Source organism: Pseudonaja textilis, chromosome 2 (genome assembly GCF_049901715.1).
Source record: "Pseudonaja textilis isolate UNSWEBS1 chromosome 2, rPseTex1.2, whole genome shotgun sequence".
NCBI classification, from domain to species: Eukaryota; Metazoa; Chordata; class Lepidosauria; order Squamata; family Elapidae; genus Pseudonaja; species Pseudonaja textilis.
In genome coordinates, this window is record NC_141991.1 from 48,640,316 (window position 1) to 48,664,867 (window position 24,552).

At 39.0% G+C, this 24,552-nt stretch overlaps 1 protein-coding gene across 1 annotated transcript in view; it reads right to left on the reverse strand.

The window, feature by feature from the left end:
- The window catches only part of CELSR3 (cadherin EGF LAG seven-pass G-type receptor 3), a 139,038-nt gene that overhangs the window by 66,583 nt on the left and 47,903 nt on the right, over positions 1 to 24,552 (reverse strand). The window contains exons 3-18 of the mRNA XM_087923159.1: positions 23,514 to 23,736; positions 22,861 to 22,976; positions 20,423 to 20,511; positions 18,110 to 18,267; positions 16,391 to 16,554; positions 15,535 to 15,660; positions 13,906 to 14,075; positions 13,358 to 13,543; positions 12,901 to 13,011; positions 12,262 to 12,430; positions 10,976 to 11,117; positions 8,617 to 8,737; positions 7,674 to 7,857; positions 5,857 to 5,958; positions 4,522 to 4,536; positions 494 to 588 (exon numbers count right to left, since the gene is read on the reverse strand). Coding sequence (XP_087779285.1) covers positions 494 to 588; positions 4,522 to 4,536; positions 5,857 to 5,958; positions 7,674 to 7,857; positions 8,617 to 8,737; positions 10,976 to 11,117; positions 12,262 to 12,430; positions 12,901 to 13,011; positions 13,358 to 13,543; positions 13,906 to 14,075; positions 15,535 to 15,660; positions 16,391 to 16,554; positions 18,110 to 18,267; positions 20,423 to 20,511; positions 22,861 to 22,976; positions 23,514 to 23,736 — 2,171 coding nt within the window. The remainder of the gene's footprint in view (positions 1 to 493; positions 589 to 4,521; positions 4,537 to 5,856; positions 5,959 to 7,673; positions 7,858 to 8,616; positions 8,738 to 10,975; positions 11,118 to 12,261; positions 12,431 to 12,900; positions 13,012 to 13,357; positions 13,544 to 13,905; positions 14,076 to 15,534; positions 15,661 to 16,390; positions 16,555 to 18,109; positions 18,268 to 20,422; positions 20,512 to 22,860; positions 22,977 to 23,513; positions 23,737 to 24,552) is intronic.

The following is a 24,552-nucleotide window of genomic DNA, read 5'->3' on the forward strand; positions in this document are numbered from 1 at the left end:
TGTGGGAGCTAAATTCTCCCTTATTACTCAAATGCCCTCATCCAACATAAATATCTAACTAATTATACAAAAGAAATAGAAGATCCTCTCTGCAAGGAGACAGTTTTCCGCTTTCCTAATTTCAGATTAACTGCCTTTTGGGACTCAATTGAGTGGTGAATTTGTTTTCCCAAGAAGGCAGAGTTTATAGCCTCATTCATTTTAATCTCAAAGACAAGCTTTGTACTTTGAATGCTCTATTTGTACTAACAACCACCGCTTGGACTGCTAATAGAAACAATTTGTCCAGTTTCCCCAACTCTGGTTTTACAGAAAGAATATTTACAATTCCTACCTAAATTGGGGTGTTTTTGTATTGAATTTTCAGTAGATTATCTCATATAACTATCACCTTTCTGGAAAAGCACAGTACATGGGAAAACAAGTGAATGGAGAGAAGGAAGGAGAGAGGAGAAATGAGGAGAGAGAGACAGAGAGACAGAGAGAGATGTACCAATGTTGAGAGCTCCTTAAAAGCAGGGGAAGTGCAATTGAACAGATCCGGTTCCAGCCAGCCTCTCTCCTGGTCACAATATCGAACCGCTGCACCTGAGTCGAGACAAAATGTCAACTTAAAAGTGGAAACTTACAAATAGTGGTAATTGGAAACCACAGCTCTTTTCCTGTGGTTACTGCCCAGGAAAAGAGCATCAGGGCTAAAACCCACAGCACTAGACCAACAGTGTGGTTTTGTCAATGGCGTTTTGGCAATTTCACTAACCCTAAAGACCAACCAATGAAGGGAACAGATCCAGAGGAGGATTGACAGACGCTTCAGCAGCAGCTGTATGTTTTTCGCTATGATGGCAGCTTTGATTTCAGTTTAGGTTTTATGAGGCCCTCCCAAATGCTGGATTTAATTATTATCATGCTGGGAGAATTACTGAGAAATGAAATCATTTATCATGTTACCAATGTCTAAGATATGATATGGCACAATACCTTCTAAATATTTGGTGACAAAAAAAATAATAAAAAAAAATAAAGAACAAATATCACATTGTGTGAACCTGCTATTTCCAATAATTTCTTTCAAAACTGCTAGAAGCTTTACTGAATAGATCTATATTTACTTGCTATTTTTTTCCTATCAGTCTCTGAATGCCACCTTTCTTTTTCCAATTTGTGTACAGTTGAGAATGAACTGGATCTTTCTAAAATTGGAGTTGCCAAAAGAAAACCTGTGTTCCCTACATTTACTGATGTCAAATGTTACTGAAATTCAAAAACACATCGTTCACTGAAAGCAAAAGTGAACATTTGTCAAATCTTTGACCGGAATGCTTTGCTAAAATAGTGTTAGCAATATTTCATTGGTAATGTAGCTCATTGTATGGGATAAATATGATGAACACTTTCTTGAATGAAACTTAATCTTTGTCTAAGAATGAGTAAATTGGTGGAGAAATTATGTAGCATATTCAAAAGGAACTATGCAAGAGAGTGCTAGAAATCTGTCTCTAGATGTACATAGCTGTGAGATTTTTTTAAAAAAACAGGGAACTGTTTTCATTCATTCTAAACAAACTCACAACATTTTTTCCTATGTGTACTTGTATCCCTACTATTGCTGTCATGGCATGTTGTACCAGGCAGCAAGATCTGAAGAGGATTATATTCACTTTAACATGAACAGAGTGTCTGCTGCAAGTACCAAACATCACTAGAGTTTTGGAGAAAATGACTCCAGATGCTAAAAACAATACTTTTTAAAATTGATTTATAATATGACATACAAAGAGAACACAAAAGTAAATATTACGGAAATTGGAGAAGGATAAAGGGAAGTGGATAATGCAAGGGAAAGCAAGGAAAAAAGAGAAAAAAAGGCATTGACTTTGGTGCAGTAAAATAAGGCATTAACATCTACCTTCAACTTTTTACTTTTTCATAATAATAGAAACTAGCCTGGAAAATGACTCCAGATTCTAGATTTGCCACCCAATGTAGCAAGTCCAATGACTGAACAGATAAGACAGGTGCACATGACATGTTAGCATCCATACTGTGAATGCAGCCTCACATTTCCATCCATAAGTATAAATGACTCAATAGAACTAGACCATTTGAAGCATAAGATGTTAAGCACAGAAAGGTTTAGCATGATTTTTTCCCCCAGTTACTCTTGCCACATCACCATCCCTAGAAGTTGCCTTTTACGCAACAACAACAACAACAACATTACAAGTGAAAATAGTGTAGAGTATTTATGAAGAATTTAGCCAAACCAGTGCCTGCATTCTTTTTTTTTTTAAGTACTTAAACATTCTACAGATTCAGTATTTATGAGTCTAAAACAAAGAAATGTGACAGTCCCAAATATTGTTTAAGAAATAGGACACAAGGATGCAATTCTCCATATCTGTGACATAGGCCATGCAGCTTTCTAGACTATTTAAACACCACCTGGATCACAAAAATAGAAGATGCACCTCTTCTATATCTATCTATAACTACACAAATGAAGCACAGGTGCCTAAAGGGAGCACTGTGACATTCATAACGCTAAAATCAGTATCAGAAACAGCAACATTTTGTGCATGATCTGCACCATCTTCTAGAAGTGTGTTCGGCAATGATCTGGATGGGAAAGATATTTATATGAGAACAGTTGAATCCTTGTTAATGCCAAATGTAGCAGGTCACTTTGCTGCTTTACAAGTTGAAATGTGTATGTTCTGCTAGGGTCAAGCATGATGGATCCAGGGGTGGGATTCAAATTTTTAAACAACCGGTTCTGTAGGCATGGCTTAGGTGGTGGACATGGCTTGGTGGTCATGTTATTGGCTGGGTGTGGCCAACTCAACATCACTCACATCGAGGCACGCATCTCCTCGCCTGGTCTCTCATGACTGTGGGGATGCTGCAACAGTCGTAAGTGTGAAAAATGGTCATAAGTCACTTTTTTCAGTGCCATTGTAACTTTGAATGGTCACTCTACACAAGCAAAGTACCAGCAAAAGAGGGGGAAAAATTCCAGAGATGTTCCTGAAACAGGAAGTCCAGTCCTACCAAGAATGTAATTAGGGTTAACGGAGAGGCAATTTCTGTAAGCAACACCAGAATGTTTCCTTCCTGCCTTCCTTACAGGATTAGGCCAGTAATTTCTTCTAACAACCGGTTCTCCGAACTGCTTAGAATGTTAACAAACAGTTCTAGCGAATAGGTGCGAGCTGGTAGAATCCCACCCCTGGATGGATCCAAACATATACTTAAAATGATAAATTTCTGCTCTCACATTTAAACTCTGTTCCAGCAGAGTATTCAACAGATTATTCAACAGACTATTCACAAACCAAATCAGGCGCATTGATTTATTGCCACTATTGCATTGATTTATCTTCAGGAGTCCTTAAATTTTTCATGTGGCAGCAAGTTAATTTTGAATGGTCAGGATCTTAAGTTCAGTCTTTAATACATCTTGTAAAAGGATCTCAGGCAGATAAACTCGGAAAGTTCTCTTTTCAAAGAAATAGGAAATATATTTCCCCACTAAGAGCTGAAAATTTTAACATGCAGCACTGAATGAAACAAGCCAATACTATAAGAACCAGATTTCTCCAGTCTGGTTTCTAAATTGATATGGAAGTCTCAAACGCTGATCATCCTCAGCTACCATGCTATTGGAAGAAAGTACTGGATTCCACATACTTGAGGAGACCATGGGATGCAGAAAGGCATCATCCATCAAAAAGCTAGTCTGATTATCTGAAGAAAATATCGTTGTTAAAATATAAAGGACATAATGGTGTCCAAAACTGAGTTTACAAGATAGCAGACAAATTTCTATTTGTTCTTGCAGGGGGAAAAAATCTCAGTGTGCTCTTTCCTTCTCTAAAGTGACACCTATGGCAATTTTATTTGTGGTTTTGAAAGGTAAACCCTACAGCAGGGACTGGCAGCATGTATAATATTTTGATAGAACTCCTTTGATGACGTGAAACAGCAATTTCTCTACTTTTCCTAACCAGTTGAAATCAAGACAGCCAACACTACAGGAAGCTGTTCACTTCCTCATGAAAGTCTTACTTAGTTCCTTCATTACGTTTTCAACAACATTGGAGTGCCAAATGTCACTCTTCTCTTAACCAGAGCCCATAAGCAAGCAGGGGAACCAAATGCATCTGTCACCAAAATATGACATTTGTCTGTTAGAACTCCAGACTTCCCCACCAATTAAAATTTCTCTAAATCCATAAAAAGCATCAAGGCGCTACAAATAAGCGTGAGCGGGTTGCAGATGACTACAAGGGATTTTCTGCAGATTAGTGTTATGTGACAAGGTAAAGAAGCTGAAGGTCAGGCAGGATTACAAAGAAACCAGAGCCAGGCAAGGCAATCAAAACAGAGCCAGCAGCCCGTGGAGCATCTGAGGGAAATGTGGATCTGATGGTGCCTTAGGCAGGAGCAGGGAATGGAAAAGCCACACAGAGCAGTGCTGACAAAGCAGGAAGGGAAAAGCGGGAGAGCCACAGGCCTTACCTGTACCTCGCAAACCTGCACAAAAGAAAAATGTGGAGAAAAGGGACAACATTAAACGCTTTTAAGCAATATATTTGATGGAGAATGACCTTCCCTGGAATGGATTTCTGTACTTTGGGAAATTCTGACTTCTGTGTAACATTTAGTGAGGTGAACCAACATGGGATTCCAGCTCCCAAACATTTCTTGATTTAAGCAAGCAGTGAGTTAAATGAGGTGATTGTACTACCTATTCTGTTGGTAAACATTCTGAAGAGTGTGTGTTTGGGAGCAGGGGGTGGAATATCATATCCTTGGGCCTAATAGACCAAGCTAATCTAAAACTGTACCAGCACACCCAGATTTGGGAATGCATATAGTGTGTTGTCCAATCGTCCAATTAACTGCATGGTGGTGTGGTGGTTAGAATGCAGTATTGCAGGCTAACTCAGCTCACTGCCAGGAGTTCAATCCTGACCATCCTTCTGAGGTCAGTAAAATGAAGACCCAGATTGTTGGGGCAATATGAGGATTCTGTAAACCTGTTAGAGAGTGCTGTAAAGCACTATGAAACGGTGTATAAATCTAACTGCTATTGCTATTCCATCATCGCTAAGAACAAAAGGAAGATAATCAGTAAGGGATCACTTCCTGGCACAGGAAGTAAAAAGATGTGAAAATTTGACCCATTTAGAGGTAAGGTGCCATCAGGTTGCCAATAACAACAGCAGGAATATAAAAAAGCCAAGAGGCCTCCCACTAATAAATCCTTTTACCACCAGTCTTCCTTGCTAACGGCAACCACGACAGGTGCAGTGGCTTTAATAGGGGATTTGATGGCTATTTCCGTCTCACTCTCAGCTCCTCAGAGCAAAGTTTTTTAGATGCTTCATTGCCCACAGTCTACCAGGGCCTGAAGGTTTCAGTAGCTTTAACTGGCTCCCTTTGTACTACTATCACCATCACCAGAAAGGTAAGAGAAAGAGGTAGTTATGGTATAAGAACCTCTGCTCCTGAGAACTTATTAAACTATTAGTTAAATTTCATCCTTGTGAGATTTAGGATGAGTTCATAATCAACAATAGGGTACCACTGACTATAGCAATCAATCAAATAAATTGCCAGGAAAACACCTTGGGTTTTACTTCACAAACTCCAAGGCCTTCAAACCTATATTAATAATATTAATTGCTGACAATCAGGCCAGTGCTGAAAGAAGAAGTTGTGCGGAGAGAAGAAAGACATGGAGTGACTTAGTGATAAAGGTATGTGTACTGTAGTTCCTTGACAAAGCTGAAATATAATGGGATACAGCTCTTCTGTCTATAAACTGTATTACAATAGGAAAACACTTACCTTGTGAACCTTTTGGGCAAGGCAGTATAGCTGGCAGGCCAAACTTGGTTTGAGGCCACCATACTCCAGCTTTCAGAGACTTAGGACAAGCATCATAGAGTACTGTGGAATGAAACAGAGAAAGCAAATCAGTTGTGATCCATACAATCCATACAAGATCGCTCACAAGGCAGGGACCGGGAGAAACGTCTTATGTTGAAAAATGTATGGAGACCTTACGATTAAATCCAAATGTATTTGGGAAAGTTTTACAATAAATTGAATAATGATTAGGATGCAAAAAAGCTGAAGTGTTTTACTTTGGAACAATGTATAAAAGCATAAATTTTGTATGTGTATATTTCTTGTAGCTAGAACACGTATAGTAAGCGAACTGAAGGATGAAGAAACCTCTAATACAAACAAGTTTTCCAAATATAAGACTGTTGGGAAAATGGTTAAAAATAGTTATTTTAAAAGAGAGGCATATATTATAAAAAGACTGAATTTTCTGAAATTTGGCCTCAGGCAATGAATATACTGATTGGGCACAGTGTTCTGTGTTATCTTTATTGAAAATACATGCATGTTTTCTTTGTTTTAGAAAAGCCAGCCTTTTATTTGACATCATTCCCATTTTAGAAGTGTGGAACTTGTAGCTTCTAAACGTTGCTGAATTCCATCTCCAGCATCCCTTATCGGGGGTGGGTTTCAAAAATTATATGTACGGCCATAAATGTATTTTCAGATTTTTATTTTTCAAATTTGAAGCCACCTGACTCTGCAACAATTCTGGGCATCTTATAATCCTTCTTTTGGGTAATGTGTTTTTTTTTTCCTGACAATGTGAAAATAGTCTTCATCAATATTAATTGATTGGGTTTGGTTCCAAAAATATGAAATACTAAAGACAGTACATCAGATATTTTAGACATTGTATCTATCTATCTATCTATCTATCTATCTATCTATCTATCTATCTATCTATCTATCTATCTATATCTATCATCTATCCACATATCTATCTATCTGTCATCTATCTATCTATCATCTATCTATCATCTATCTATCTATCTATCTATCTATCTACCTATCGGTCATCTATCTATCATCTATCTATCTATCTATCTATCTATCTATCTATCTATCTATCTATCATCTATCTATCTATCTATCTCTATCTATCTATCTATCTATCTACATATCTATCTATCTTCATCTATCTATCTATCTATCTATCATCTATCTACATCTATCTATCTATCATCTTCTATCTATCTATCTATCTATCTATCTATCTATCTATCTATCTCTCATCTATCTATCATCATCTATCTACATATCTATCTATCTATCTATCTATCTATCTATCTATCTATCTATCTATCTATCTATCTATCTATCTATCTATCTATCTATCATCTATCTACATATCTATCTATCTACATATCTATCTATCTGTCATCTATCTATCTATCTATCTATCTATCTATCTATCTATCTATCTATCATCTATCTATCTATCTATCTATCTATCTATCTATCTATCTATCTATCTATCTATCTATCTATCTATCTATCTATCTATCTATCATCTATCTATCTATCTATCTATCTATCTATCATCTATCTATCTATCTATCTATCTATCTATCTATCTATCTATCTATCATCTATCAATCTATCTATCATCTATCTATCTATCTATCTATCTATCTATCTTCTATCTATCATCTATCTATCTATCTATCTATCTATCTATCTATCTATCTATCTATCATCTATCCATCCATCCATCCATCCATCCATCCATCCATCCATCTTCAGTGCACACTCACCCCGGCAGCCACTGGGAGTCACCTCTGCAAAAGGATTATCACAACTGTTGCATTGTCGGCCAATCACACCTGGCCGACAGTGACATTGACCCATTTCCTGATCACAGGACCGTGAGGAAGAGCCAACGGGATAGCAGTCACAAGGCAGGCAGGTGTCGCTCCCTTTCGGGTGGTAATGGAATTCCTAGTGGAAGAAGGGAGAGGGGCGGGGAAGGTGGTTAGAGAGCTGGGTCACAGGAGGAGGAGCAGTAGGGGAGAAGGATTGACAAGACTGCAGGCAGGGGGAAAGGGCCAAAACAAGGAGCCTAGTGAAACAGCAGGAGAAATGGGGGGGCCTGGTGGGATAAAAAGAGGGCCATTATTAGGAAACTACTGATAGCCAATCCAACCAGTAAGATTAGAAAGATATAAAAAGCAGCACGGACAGATTCTTCTTACATTACAAAAAAAAAAAAAAGTCAGTCCCTTTGGAGCTCCTACAATACTTTTCAGATATCATCTGCTATGGCTCTTCCCCATCCATCACTATCTTGAGGCATCAGAATGAAAAGCCATTTCCCTAAAGATTCATTCCCACAGGACACTCAATCATTTAGACCTCTTTTCTGAGTCCTGCAACATTGGGCTGAGGACAAGGAGTAGTGTGCTGGCATGGCAGGAAGACAGGCTGGGAGAAGAAGGAAGAAAGAAAGATGGTACAAGAACCCAGTGAGCAGAGCCCATATGGGTTCCGAAAGCAAAGCAGGAAAGAAACAGAAAGTAGACATTAGGGAAAGATGTAGGCCCCGCCCCCCCGCCCTCCCAAAAGCCAGGAATGAATGGAAGGTGAACAAAGAGCCAAGAATGGAGATGAAAGGCAATACTGCAGGTGACGGGCAGGTGATGTTGCATTAGAATCTATTGATGGCAGAGAGTTCCAGAACAGGCATATCTCTCCCCTCACCTTACAATGACATTGCCCGTTGGTTTTATTACAGTCCGGGTCAAATCCCTTGGCTGCATCGCAGTTGCAGGGCCCACATGTTGGATTCCCCCACCAGCCCTTGGGACACTGTTGATCCATCCTGCAGGGAAAAAAGTCAGGTGGATGGATGTTCGCATCCAGGCCACTAGTTCATTGTTGCTCTTGCAGCAAGTGGAAATATACCGTACTATGATAAGTTTGCGATGGGATGTTGGATAAATTTTTTAAAAAAATTAATTGTTACGGGCATTGTACTTTGGCAAACTTCTGGAATGCAAGGGTCTGTGGGAAAATCATCCCTTTTGGTGTTTGTCTGGGAGGAGGGACGCAATCACAAAAAAATTCTGTGTTTAGGCCAGGAGTTCTCAAACAATGTAGTTCTAGGATCATGTAACATTTGTGTGACACCTCCAACCACATGAATAAAACTAGTGATGGGAGGGGGCTAGGATTGGACAAGAAAGGAATGCAGGTAGTCCTCCTTTAGCAACTACAGTTGGCACCAGCAACTTGGTTGTTGTTAAACAAAGGAGTTGCCTAGTGAAACAGTGTTTATGGTCTCACTTCAGCTTTCGTTTGCTTTTTACAGACCTGCGAAGGTTATAAATGTGAAGACCGGTGACATAGTTTAATTTTTCATCACCATTGTAAAACTGTGAAAGGTTGCTAAACAAATCCCAGCTAAACAAGGATTACCTGTATACTTTTCGAATAACTGAATCTGATATATCAGATAAACCAAGGATAGAGCTTTATAGATTTATAAAATATTTTTTTCATGAAAAATTAACAAAGCCATTAAATTTCAAAACATATTTGAAGAGTAAGCTGGCTTGGTTTTTCATAATTCCTAAAATTTGGATTTTTGAGATGCTCCTGTGCCATATCCCTGTTTATTTTGGGCATGCATTGTTTTTTATAGAAGCAATTGTTAAAAAAAAGGTCATGATTTTACTTTGAGCTTCTTTGGGAAAATTGGGAGCAACTTCTGAAAACGATGCAGCACTGCGTGCGCAAGGACAAAAATATCTGCAACGTCTCCTCACATTTGACCCTGACCTCTGTGGGTTGCAACCTACAGCTTCAGAACCCCTGCCTTAGGCATTTTTAAGAGTTTGTGTTAACACAACAAAATTACCTGCCCAATCCAGAATTAATTAGTTGCATCTCTAGCTTTGTGATGTCATCATGAAATTAATTCCTACTAGTTGTATGTTTCTCAGTACTGATAGGATCACTGTGGGACCCACAATCAACAGATGTAACTATTCTTGATTTTTTATTTATTTATTCATTTTGTTTTTGAATGGTGCAGAAGCCACAGAACACTGGACAAATAATAGCACTAAGCAAGCATTCGTAGGGAAAATGCTTCAGTCTTGCTCGAAGCATTGTTTTTGTTCCCAACATAAAACACAGACATTTGACGAAGCGGCAAATAACAGCAACCATGTACTCCTTGCTCTGTCTCTGGGTCAACAGAAATTGGGGATATGGTCCATTCAGTGACCGGAAATGGCATGGAGGGCAACTCCAAGGGATGGCTCCCCGGACACAGAATTTCTTTTGCAGGGTATATTCAGCATGAATAAAGACATGTGTCATTGGATATTATTATTTTTCATTCGTATCCCCAACTTTCTCCCCATCCTTCCATTAGATGAAACAATCACGCAAGAAAGACAAGTGTTCTCAAAACAATCACTTAATTTTGCTTGTGACAATTGGGCAAGAAGGCAATGAAGGATGATAAAATGCAGAGAAGATGCCTTCCTTATAGCCTATCATCGTGTCTTTCATTACCAATTATGCACATTGAAAATACTGGCTATTATCAAACCTTTGGTTTTTTTTTTAAACCAAAGGTATATAGAACTTTAAGGTCTTCTTTTCACATGACAACGATTACCATCTTCCTTTATTTAGGCTATTTATTTGCTTGATTTATATAGCTGCCCATCTCACTTTTATGCAACCTCTACCTCATGTCGCTACATCCAATCTTTACTCTACCGCGGGACCTGTTAAGCTGAACACAGACCCCTGACAATGAATAGCTCGAGACTCTTCTGTTTTTGCTATTTTCGGGACACAACTACAACAGAGCTTTCAATGTGCAAATTTATTGTGTCAAGTGTTATCTAAGTCAGGTGTTAGATGAGAAGCAAAAGGATACCCAGAGAGAAAATTTTATGATCAGAGGCTAATTTCCCCATCATTCTGCCCCTAATTGCTAGTGACAACAGAGTCCCCAGAGTGGAAAATTCTATCTCGATGTGAGAATAGCATTTCTTAGATCCACAAGAGGCTAAAATCCACAAACTGTCCTTGATCTCACCTGTGCTCACAGTACTGTCCAAAGTGATTTTCTCCACACTCACAGATATAACCATGGGGAGCACCTGGCTTTCGCTTACACATTGCCTTGTTCTTGCAGGGGTTCAGCTGACAGGCATCCAGGCAACTCCCACCATAATATCCTAGAATAAAATACAGGGAGGGTCGCATCTCAATATTAATGCCTCACATCCACATCATAAAAGGTTTTTAAAGAGGGGCAACATGAACAAAGCCTGGTGGTTTTTTTTTAATTATTATTAAAATGGGTCATCACAGGGCATTGTGAAACCTACATCCATTCTCTTTCCCCTTTCTTTTTTCCAGCCTCAAATTACACTTACAAAAAGAGAAAAAGAAAAAAGCCAAAGGCACAATAGGTATATCATCCAAACCTGTTTAATTTGCATGTTTTGGCTCATTTGATCACTGAACTGGATATTCGTTCTAATTTCAGAATGGCTAGGTGTCATGTAAAAATCTTGGGGAAATGAAATCATTGGGAGATGACCAAATGGAGGGGCATGATTACACATTCAAAACTAAGAGGATATTTCCCTCATGCTGCCTACCCGACCCCACCCCTCATCCTTGATTCGCTTCAATTCCTGGTGGATTTTCCTCAAAAGCCAACATTCTGAAACCATTGTATGCTTCCTGGATGTGGCATCTGTCAACCCATTGATTGCCAGTGTTGATTCGACTGATCTGGCTGGTTAGGTGGGAGTCCCCTCCCTCTCTCACCGCTCCATGTGCATCCCCCCCAAAGCAGTGCGCTTGGTGGAAGAGGATGAGCATCCCAAATAGAAGGAGTGTACCAATCTTTGGTCAAGGGTCTGTTCACATTTAGAAGAAAATACCATTGCATAATGATCTCTTTATGTCTACCCTTTTGGACAGAGATCAGAGGTGGGTATTCAGCAGGTTCTGACCAGTTCTGGAGAACTGGTAGTGGAAATTTTGAGTAGTTTGGAGAACTGGCAAATACTACCTCTGGCTGGAGATTTTACAGCATCCTTCCTCTGCCACGCCCACCAAGCCACGCTCACAGAACTGGTAGTAAAAAAATTTAAATCCCACCACTGATAGAGATGGGTGGCTTTTATTGGGGCACAGGGAGAATCTTCAGGAACATCAACAAAAAGAAAGACAATGTGGTGGGTACAAAAGTACATGGTACAGAATATACAGAAAAAGATCACAGCATGAAACAAAACGGAACAAGGAAAATGGGGAAATAAAGACCAAAACAAGATTTGTAGTCTGAGCTGTTCATCCATCTCCTACCTGGCTTGCATACACAGGAGAAGCTTTGCCACTGATCCTGACATATACTGTTGGCAGGACAAGGGTTGGATTCACAAGGGTTGGGCACAGTACATCCTGCCTCTACATTCACAGTGCTGCCGGGCTTGGGCAGTGCATTTCCCAGGGCTGTGTCACCTAGATGAATTCCCTGAAACCCAAAGGGCGGGCAAAAAAAAGGAAAATAAAGCTCAGGTTTGCACCAAAAGGTTTGCATTCTAATGGAAAGAATTTCAGAACATTGGATTCTTTAGGCTAGCATAGTCTACCAAGAATACTTTCTACTGACTTTTAGCTCTCCATTGTAATGGATGATTTTTGTCAACCTTTTCAAGTGAGGGCATCAGCGTGCAAAAACTACTGAGTAACTTTTGCAAAACGATCTTGTGGTTTTCTGATTATTCAGAGATCTTAATTATCATGGTCTATGAGATTTATTGCCATTTTAAAAGAAAGGAAGGAAAGGAAAAGAAAAAGGAAAGAAATAGAAAAAAGAATCAATGACAATTGTTGCCTTTGGCTTGAATGAGTTTTAATTTCCTTTAGGGAATGCTCTCCTCTCCGAATAAAGAGATAGAAAAATGGAGAAACCTTGATATTTGGAAGTTTGCTGGAACTCACCTGGATGCAGCCTTTGAAACCATGATGCACTTTACCAGACTCTAGGATTCCCCCAACATGGAGATGTTTCACCTTCAGGCCTTGAAGCTCATTGCCAATGACCACAGTATCCTTTAGAAAAGAAATACAAGGAATGGGAATGGTACGTGCTGCTCACCACTGTTTACTTGGATCTATCAGTTAACTTTTTAGTTCCCCACCATCCATACTCGGTGAAACTATGGAAACAAAATTTCCTCAAATGCCACCAAGAAAAATGCAGACAAAAACAGGGGCATCAACTTTGATCCCAACTAGATAGACAGAAGGACAGTTAATTGTCAAACTGAGGGTCCTGAATTTGTCAACAGCACTGTTGGAGGCGTGGAAATATAGAACCATAGGGAAGAATGTAAGCCCTAATCTAAGTAGTTTTTCTCCCAGTGTGGATATTTTTCCCTTCAGCCTCAAAGCTTACCTGGTAGAATCCAAAATCCAGACTGAGGGTGATAATGTAACGTGCCTCATGGCCACTTCGAGCATCTTGTAGATGGAATTGGAGGTCATGCCACACTCCATCATTCAACAGCATTTGATCCAGAAGAATCTTGGCAGTGCGTCCAGGTCCCCTATTCACCATAAAGGAGAGCAGGCCCGACTCCAGCTAAAGATATAGCATAGTTAGCACAGAGCAAATTCTGTTTTATGAGTAAGGCTATGACAGTTCAGGCACTTCACATAATTTTTCACAAATGCTCTACAAACAGATGGTGAGTTATTCCAGTTAAGAATAAGTCTTTCTACTCTGACGCGAAATAGAACAGTGCCATTAAATATAGTAGGACATTACAAATCTGTGGGGTCCCGGTATTCTCTTATAAAAGAGAACTATTGCTGCTATACTTGTTCCATATCTGATACATCAAAAGAGCTCAGTTTAAAAACAAACAGATATGACTGCCTCACAGAACATTGGATGCAAGGTTTTATAGCAGCTCAGATCCAGAGCAGCTACATTGTAGGTACCTGACATAGTATGGTTGTGTACTGGCCAGCATTGGCCTGAAGTAACACTCCATTTGCCTGGCGTGTCCGGAATGCTAGGCCCATATACCAAGGTGTAGAAATCTTAACTTCATTCCTGAAGTCCCAGAAAAGGATGCTGTTGCCATGGAAATGGTGAGGATGATGCATAGCTAGAGAAAAAGATGATAAGAGGATGCTGGAATTCAATGAAGCAGAGAAAAGCTCAGGGTGGGGGAAGCTTGAAGTCCCTACTTTTACATCAGAGACATTTATATCATAATAATCTGCATGGGGTTGGAAATATAATTTTGCTTAAAATGCCTAGGCTTCCATAGCAGAAACTGAAGAGTATTAAATACAGATGCCCAAGGTTTTGTTCAATTTGTATTTAAAAACAACCAACAGATTGGCACATTTCCAATTAACATGCAAACAGATTGGAACACTGTTAACCCCTCAGATTTCACACCTCTGCATTTTGCAATGTAGCTCTTAGCTCAAAAAACATGCCAAATTGCATATCAAAATGCATATTTTAAGATGAAATATATTCAGAAATCTTTCAGACTTGGGAGAAAACATTTTTCTTAAAAATGGTTGTGTTTAAATAGTATTTTTTCAAATGGCAAATTACTGTAAGAAATTATATAAATTTCTTACAGTAATTTGCCATTTGAAAAAAATACTATTTTAAACACAACCATTAAGAAAACACACACATGCACACACACACACACACATACACACACACACACACATATATACTTAGAATTATAGATGTGATAGGCAAGATATGAATGCTTAAATAAATAAAAAGAATATGTGTATGAAAGAGATAAGAAATAAACTGATCTGTCCACTCCTTGTAGACAGGCAGCGTCAAAGGGAATATATTTGAAAATCTACAAAATAGCTTTTAGAACTTTGAACTACACAGTTTCACATGACTGATTTTTTTTTATTCTAGATTTTGTACATGCTTATGAATACTTAAGTAAACCACCATTTGCCTATTTGGTCTATAGGAAAGAGCACATAAATATGTTGAATTATGCTTTCTTCCAGCTTCAAAATGAAATCCTTTACGAGTGTCTAATGTTATAGCAGGCTGCCAATGCCCAATTGTAAGCCTTCATTGTTGGACTGAGGTGATGGGAAGGTAGAACTTTTTTCTATCCAAACTTGTCACTAGGAGTTCAAAGAATGAGTACAGAGAGAGTAGGAATTCCAACTTTCACAAAATTAACTGGAAATTCAGTAGATAAGGTTTTCTTTGTAGATAGACTTCATTGATGAAACAAACATGTAGCAATTTATAGAAGACTAAATGTGATTATGAAGTATCCCTTGGAACGTCAGAAAATACTCAACAAAGCCATTTCTATTTGTTTCTTTTTGGCCAATTTCAAGAACACTATTAGCTATCTTTCTCTGTAAACTAAGTTGTTGGTCACGCAGCCACTTCCTTCCTTTCTTGGGGCCCTATTTTCTAGTTTGTATTCCCATTACAATGTCAAACCATCTTCTTCTATGCTCAATTGTCCATTCAGCTTGCTCTGTATTATAGCAATAGCACTTAGACTTATGTACTGCTTCACAGTGCTTTCCAGCCCTCTCTATTATACTCACCATGTCTGCAGTCCTTGCCTCCAAAGCCTATGGGACACTCACATATAAAGGAAGACCAGCCCACAATACAGGTGCCACTGTTCTTGCATGGATTTGAATCACAGAAGGAGTGTTTGGCATGACAACCTGCAGACATGACAGAGGAACAGCACAAGTGGATAGGCAGAACTAAACAGTAAACATGAAATAATGTCTCTTTTAGCCTTCATTCCCAACTTTTCTAGACTATGAAAATATGCGTTGGAATCTTCAGCTTGATGATAGGCAGAAATGACCCCTGTTATCAGAACTCCCTGCTGTGAAATATTACCTTTCTTTCCAATTGGGAGGATCTAGACCAGGGGTGTCAAACTCACGGCTGGATGCGTCATTTGCTGGCCCCGCCCCCCCACAAAGGGGAAAAAAGTCCCGATACATCATGTGACACTGTGAGTTTGACACCCCTGATCTAAACTTAGTTATACTTAGAGTAGACATACTGCAAACAAGCAGCAGAGACATCTAAGATGGAAACCTAAGGATTGGGCTGGCCATACATTCCTGACTTGGCACATGAAGTATGTGATTCCCATGACATTCATAATAGAGATGGAGAAGGTACAACCCACACTAGATGTCTGGATAAGATACAGTGATTTTTTTTCCATTTGGTCAACTTTTCTTTTGCCAGAATTCTTAATGTAAGAAGTCAGCTAACACTGCTTTGGTCTACGATGATGACTTGGGAAATCACAGTTGTTGTTTCTTTATTCCAATAAATTTTAATCCAGGTATTCATGATACTGGAATGGAAAAAAAGAGAAGATGTAGAAGAGGAAAGATCACGTATTAAGGGTAATTAAACAGTTGACCTTACCTATGGAGGTCCCATTGTTTGCGATATAGGAAGCCAGGTCAATGTGTTTACTATCAATGTATAAATCTCTCATACAGCCCACAAACTCTCTGTGCTCCACTGGAAAATTTTCAGGCAGATTGGGGACCCCTCCAAGCAGCAAAGGCCCTGTAAGGTCCAGAGATCTGGAGGGAAAAAAAGACCCGAGAGTAGAATTTGTAACAGTTGCTCTACACACACACACACACACACACACACACACACACACACACACACACACACCCCAATGCTACAAAGACATCATAAATCTGTTTTTGCAATGTTGCATTTAAGTCCAAAATGGAAAAATGTGGTCAATCAGCAGTTTGTTTTGTTTGCTAATACTTATGGAAAGACAGAATCCACATAGCCAAAAACTGAGGTATATGAAGAGGCTACTTAGTGAGTACACACACACAACCAGCCAGTTGCTTCTGGAGTGCTTATAAGCCAGAGAGGGAGATATATTCCTCTCCTACCACTGACAATTGGGTGGCCTAAAAATTGATAGATAAATTCCAACTTCCATCTAGCGCATGCTAATTCTGACACGGTGATAATGTGGAATCCTCAGGATAGATAGCCCTTGACAGACCTCTTCTTTTATCTGATTCCCCTTGTCAAATCATCCACATTAGTGGCTATCATAATGTCTTCTGGACAACAAATTCCATAAGTTAATTAAGCAGTGTGTGAAGAACTGAAGTTTTCTGTCAAAAAACTTCACTGGATATTCCCAAGCCTTGGCCTTTTGAGAGAGGAAGACCCACTAATATTTAGTCAATACTGGCAAATTGGTAATGTTGGGGGACTTTCAAGATTATCTGCCTGACAGAATAGTATTCCACCCGCTACCCCCGCAGGTATGGAAAAGCAATTAAAGACAAGGTCACCAAAACTCAACTACAGTTGCTTTGCAAGCTTGCTTAATTAGGCAAGGGCTGAATAATTACTTGCAGAGAGCAGGCATCATATGAGTAATGATGAAAACATGGCTCATCCTGTGGAGGTTACAGTGTATTATAAACCATATTATGGAGCTTCCTCTTTCCCTTTTCCAGGGCTCAAACTGAGCATGAACTAGAGTGAAGTTGTGAAAAAAAGATGTATGACATCTCTTCCCAGGGTCTTCATGCCACCTGACAGGAAGGTCAGCGTTCGGGGCTCAGGACCTCAGACAGCCCCCAGTTCTCAGGAAGCTGGTTGAAGTTTTAGAGATTCAGGTTAATGTCAATGTTTCAGCTAACCAACTCCAAACCAATAAACTCCAAGACAAGCAATTCCTCAAAGTTCCATTTGATTTGAGTTGTCATATTGGCACATCTGGGAAAACCAGAATCTGAGGGTTCCGAGTTTTCCCTTCCCCAAAGAGAATCAAAGATCCATCCCCCTGCATCCATCAGTCCACCACATGGCCCAATCAAATCTTCGTCCCAACTGGAGACATCCCTCGGTCATTTCCCTCCAGGTACAGAGCAACATGCCCTTGACTCTCTGAGAAAGAATGTTGCCTACTCTTCTACCTCACTATGAAATCCCCCCTCCCAAATTCCCAGGCACTGAATGTGGCAGCCTCAAAGCTCCAAAGAGGAAAATGGCTTCCAAGGGTGATAACGTAAAGAAAAAAAAAGGACAGGGCAGGACAGGGAAATACACTTAGCACATTTGTTTTACTTTAGCTGAAAAATATAAAAGACTCACTTTTTGGAACTGGACTGTACTCCCTCTGCTGCGCAGGAATAGTTCCCAATCTCATTGCCAAACTGTAGGGCCAGAGATGTATCACATTTATCCACTGTTAGAATGGCCACTTTGTCTGTGGAAGGTCCTTGCACTGAACCCAGGGAGTTTATTTTGGGCTGAAATGATAAAGCAAAGCTGAATAGGTCTTTCCTTAATACCACTGTTACATTTCATCTGGCTTAAGGTACACTCCACTAAACACTGTTCTAATTCAGAATTCAGCTAGATTATACCTTTCTACTTTTAAAAAAAATAACTCTACACTTAGAGAACTAGCATACAAGCACACACCGGTGTTTCTTGATACTCCATTGGATGAGATGTCGCCATGTTTGTTTACTCATTCAATAGATTCTCAGTGTGGAATCAAGTTTCCCAAAAAAGTAGAAAGCTTTATACATGATGGTTGCCATTCTCATGGGAATGAAAAGCTTTTATTCTCTCTTTCTTGCTTTAATACACAAAAAAGGAAAAAAAATACAAAAAGAAAAAGAAAACAAAAATAATCAAAACATTCAGGAACTCATACAGCTTATTTTAAAATAAATCATAAATAAAATAAATCATAAAATCTTGATCACACAAAAACTATTAATTAGTATTTGCATTTCATTGGTAAAGAATTCATCCACCCCCCCCATCCACCCCCACACCATGTATCTGTGAATCTGGGTTGTACTATTGTTCCAACATAGCTCTTACTTGAAAATCTATAATTCTTTCAGATAGCGATATAAATGTAAGTATATAACTGAAAATGCATTTATATCTTTAAACTCTGTTGATCTTTGGAATGCCATACTAACAGACTTAAAAATATTGCACTTAAATAGGGCAATATGGGGACAAGCCCAAGGTGAGATCATTTAATAGTTTGAGATCACTACAATGTACTTTCTGTCACTCCCAACCTTGGGGTCCAATTGCCCTGTGATAGCAGAATCTGGAACAGTGAAGGCAAACCTATGACACACATGTCAAAGGTGACACACCACAATGTTTTGGATGACACATCATTGTTCACCAACACCCAACTGTCATTGAAAGCATGTCCCGTTCTCACATGGTTTTCACAGGCTACAGAAACCATCCAAGAATGGGATGTACTCTCAGTTGGCTTCTGGATCTAGTGGAAATTATGTGAGAGATTGTACTCTCACGAGCTTCCAGACCCTCCAAAAATCACACAAGAGCAGGGTGTACTTTCATACAGGTTTCAGAGGCTACAGAGGCCAAAAAAATGGAGCATTCTCCAAAGCTGCTAGAAGAAAGAAGGCCTTGTATGATCTGGAGCAGCCTCAGGTAGGCTGCAAGGGCCTTCAGCAGAAAGAGAACATTGCTTGAAAGTAAGTGGCATATGGCAGATCCTGAGGAATGTTGGGCTGCAAGAGGAATTGTGCCATTCCCCAAGGTTGACATGCCTTGAGGAATGATGCAAGGCAGACCTTTGGGGTGTCAGCTAGGACTGAAGTTGAGGTGCTACGGCTGCTGACCCTTTACTTCATGCCCTGCCTTGGAGTTGCTGCCAAGTTCCAATATTCGAAATAGCCCAGAGGAAAGAAAGACAATTCTCTCTCCTTTGCTCGGGGATGTGTGTATATGTGTTTGTGTGTGTGCATGTATGTGAGCTAGCAGAATCAAGTTGGGCATTTTCCAATTTTTAGATATACCAAGCACAAAAGGTTCACCTGGAATAGATGCAAAAAGTGCCAGTTGGGAAGAAGTTGACAGAGTGATGTGGTTTTCTTTGTAGCATTGTGCCATTTGTAATTTGTATATTTACCAACTATTGACTATATTTACTTATCTTGTTTACATCTCATTGCCTCCTGTGGAAATCTTAATGCCAAAAGCATTTTCCCATGCTAGCATTGACTCAAAACCCATTTGACTTATTTTTATCAATGTTTTTACACCGAATACCTCAGGCTATGCTTGAGAAGGCAGCTCTTATTGAGCTAGCTTAGGTTCACACATCTGCTAAGTCATAACCATGTTTACATCATTTTGCTTTTGTGTGTTGTGTGGACCCAGCCACGTTCATTTGTACCCAAATGAAAATGTACTCAAATGGATGGTCTTCTTATTATGTCTGACAAAGCATAGTTTAGTACAATGTTGAAGGCTAGTTACTTTCAATGTGGCAAAAGAATTTGGCAGATGTCCTGGGGAAAAAAGAAGACTGAACACATGGCCCACAACTTGTGCTCCAAATGCAACCAGAACACCACCACAAGAAAACCACCACAACACAAAAATGTTTGTGCCTACCTTGTTGTAATAATGAAGTTGCACCGTATGCCACTGACCGTCACTAACCCCTCCTGGTACAGATGGAGAAACAACAGTGCTTGATTCCCCTGCAAGGCAGAGGGATATTAGACCCACAGTAAGTAGATTGGGATGACATTTGTGTCTATGGAGATTCTCAGTCATCCAGGTCATGGTTGTCCCAAAGGTGCTTTTTCAACTGGACTTTCTGGGTTTACTTTGAAGATGTTTCACTTCTGATCCAAGAAGCTTCTTCAGCAAAACCCGAAAGTCTAGTAGCCTCTTGAAAAAAGCACCTTTGCGACATGACATTTTGTGTGTTCTTCATTCTCTACTCATGCCAAGATCAGAATTGCAGCCCACTAAGCTGTTAAAAGAGTAACACTCTTTCCTATGTAGGGCAATCCTAACCATGAAGATGATCCCAAGGAATGTTTTAAAGTGGGATTTAAAAATAAAATAAAATAAAGAAGGCCCTAAACCCATGAAATGAGTTCTAGTATAAACTCCATTCATTTGGCTTTTTGATCAATCCAGCCATTAATGTTTGGCAGGAACATCATCCGTCAAAGTTGGGTTATATAATTATTCATGTGTCATCACCAATGCTAGTGTAAGTCAACCTTATAGGAATGCTCTGTACACACACTCAAATACACAAGAAAAAAAAGACGTTGCTTGGATACATAATACTCCTTTAATGTTTTCTGCATTATAAAAAAAACCCAGAATGCTGTGAAAGAAAGCATATTGATTTTACACTTAGTATCAATATTTATGAGCAATACTCCATCTGGATTCATTAGGGAAAGTAGCAAAAATGCCTTCCTTATCAATATTGGCTGTATTAACTCTGTCTACCAAATTGTCCCCTTTGTAGTGCAAAACAGAAAAACAGCACCTGGTGTCCCACTTTTCAGCTCTATTCAACTACTTTTGTATACGTAAATGGGTTATGCATGGAATAACCAACAACTACTCTCTTTCAGATTGTGTGCTAGTTACCTACAATACTGCTTCCAAAGCTGCTGCACCCTTTGAATGAGATTTTAGAGATATAGAGATAATGTAAATTTTTACCTGCTGTTCCTTCCTGGCCCCTCTATTTTGCATTTAACTGTTTTAGATATTTGGTAAATAAACATCAAAGTATATTTTTTTCGCTAGCTGAACTTTCATAAGGAAAACTGTAGATCTCCACTTCTTAACTATCCTTTTTCTTCTTTGAAAAGGTGAAAACACAACAAATCTGATTTTTATTTTCTGCGCTAAGCAAGGGAGAATGCTGCAGTAACAAGACTGCAGCCTGCCTTACTGACGTTTTTAACTCCCTTGAAATGAAAGCCATTTTCTGTAATACAGTAACTATGTTCAGGTGGTTTCTGTTTTGGACTTCATCTTTAAAGTTGAATAACCTGTCCTATTTTTCTGCATAATCAGATAGAATCTTGTGAATAAAGGATGTGGTTATTATTATGTCGCATGCCAGTAAAGGTTTCAAACTGCAGCTTAAAACAGAAAATGGCTTCAAGCATTCATTCTGACAGCACTTAAATCTTTATAACCTGTAGACTTGATATTCTAAGTGGACATATGAGCAGGTGAGCTGCATCTACAGATACAGTACACTATCTTCCCATCTTCAATATTCCCGCCTTATTATGTCATTCAGACATATATCTTTATGTTGATATAAATATAGTTTAAAAATTTTCTGAGTTATTATCCCAGAATCAATCACATGACCCAACTGTACAAATTGCAAAGTACAAACTGGCATTTTTGTACAGATCATCCATGCAAATTTAATGGGTGCAAACACAGAATCTGGTATATTAGCCTACAGACTAATTCTCTGCAACCCTTGCAATTGATTAAAGCGAACATTCTTACAAAGATTAGCAACACCTGCCAACTACAAATTTGCATATAGAGAAGTTTTCTGCAAGTTGAATTATGGGCCACATTAGAAGTTGCAGACTGAAGTGCTTATTTTGAAACAAAATACCTGAAGCTTCAAAATTAGAATACCGACTGCCCATTGTCCACAGCAAATGACTATTTCAAAAAAAAAAAAAAAAAAACCAGGAATGTTGAAAGAGTGCTTAGTTCAAAATACAGTATTTTGTTTTTTTCGTGTTTGCCCAGATACTGGTATCTAAATTTTCCTGTGGTTGGAAATGTGACTACCACTTTGTAATAAAGGACTATTCTATTTGGCAAGGGACTTTATAGGGTCCCAAATGTCTTTATTTGCTGGATTAGAAGACTTTTCTGATAATTCATCAGTAGCGATGGTACTAATTTTGAAAAAAGTGCAGCTTCTGTAAGATTCTCAACAGAAAAAGTCTATTTTATAGTAAGTACCATTTAATATTACAATGTCAGCTTCTTGAGGACATCAGTGAGGAAAGCATGGACCCATCTACCACACCCACCTGTAGAGTACTTCAACTGGACCTGCCCATCAACAATCTCTACAGCCAGAAAGTCGTGTTTCTCATTCAGACGTCCATTGTAAATTAAGAGACCACCACGCTCTACAGTGGCAAATCTAGTGATGAGATATAAAAGAGTTAGAATTTTCACACATACTTGAACAAACTAGTTAAATTTTTCTGGAATTTTCATACAATTTTTCCCGGTACCATACTCAAGTCAGTTAATGTAATTGCCAGTTGGTATTATGACTGCAGAAAGAATTATATTACTATCAAATCATCAATAAAGAGTAGATCTGTCATCTCCCGCCCCACCCAGAACTGACAAAATAGAGCCCAACTAATCATTGTACCATATTTTAAGGAAACCTGCCCTTGTTGAATTTCTGCTCTGTTTACATTTGAGCAAGTGAGAGTTGCCAACAATTATAATAATTCTCCTAGTAATTTTTTTTTTTTAATCTCACTCTTGTGAAGATACTTTGATAGAACTAATATCTTGGGAATTCCCCTCCCGCTCCCCAATATAAAGAGAAAATCTAACTGGAAAGCCAGGGCAAATATATAACAGAGTTCAGCAAGATAAAATTCAACATCATCAATGGCAGATACAGGCAGTTCTTACAAAGCTGCTTCTTAGCAGAACTTACGAAAGAGAAAGGCTCAGGTGGAACCTCTGGCGCAAACCTCGAAACATGATAAAAGATTTGGGAGGGAAAGACCGTACAGATACTTCACAAAATGGTTTTTCAAAGCCTCCGGGTGGACATTGACATTGGAAGCCTCCGTCGGCAGAGTTGGTGCAAGTGCCTCCATTCCTACATATTCCAGGAACACAACGTCCTGCCCGACTATCCACTTCACAGTTGTCACCTATTGGAAAAGAAGAGAAGAAGAAATGAAATGATCAAAGGGCCTCTGAGACAAAATAAGGCAAAAGCTATAGTAAAAGAAAGAAATGGGATTCCTGTCATATAAGAACATATGAACATCACACAGATACTACGTTACATTCTGCTGCATTACGTTATGTTAATTTTAAAACCATGCTATGCCATATTTGTATTTCTGGTGGGATCTCAAGGCTCTCTCCACTGTCATAAATGGCTCATCATTTGGTTAAATGGCTACATCTCATCTCTGTAAAACTACTGGACCTACTAAGATGGTTGTCTGAAAAGGCTATTAGATCTATAAGGATTCCAGATGGCTTAGCAAGGTTTGTGATTAATCCTACCAAGGTTTCTATCAATACCCCAGTTGTTACATGAAATAAGATATTTGCTGAGGTAAATTGATACTATCACTCCCAGGGTGGTCTCCAGTCTCCTTTAGAGGACTTGAGGAAATTGAAGTGATAAGACAAGAGTGTAAGTGGACAACAATGTGCTTCAAATTTGATAAGGCAGTGTGAAGCCAATTTGAAATAATAAACTTTGATGAGATCTGCAGAAACACACCCACCCACGATTTCTCTGTGCTTATTGCCCATTTGCAGCCTTATTGCCGCTATTTTCAGCTTGAATCGTTTCAAGTTGGAACAGAGTTGATTCATATTACTAACCATTTCCTTCCAGAATTTGATCCTCAAAACTCTAATGAATTAGTTGCAATTTATTTTTATGTAAGTTTGTTTGTTTGCATGAAGTCTGTTCTGGTCAGACCAGCCTGGTTTCTGCTAGTGAAGAA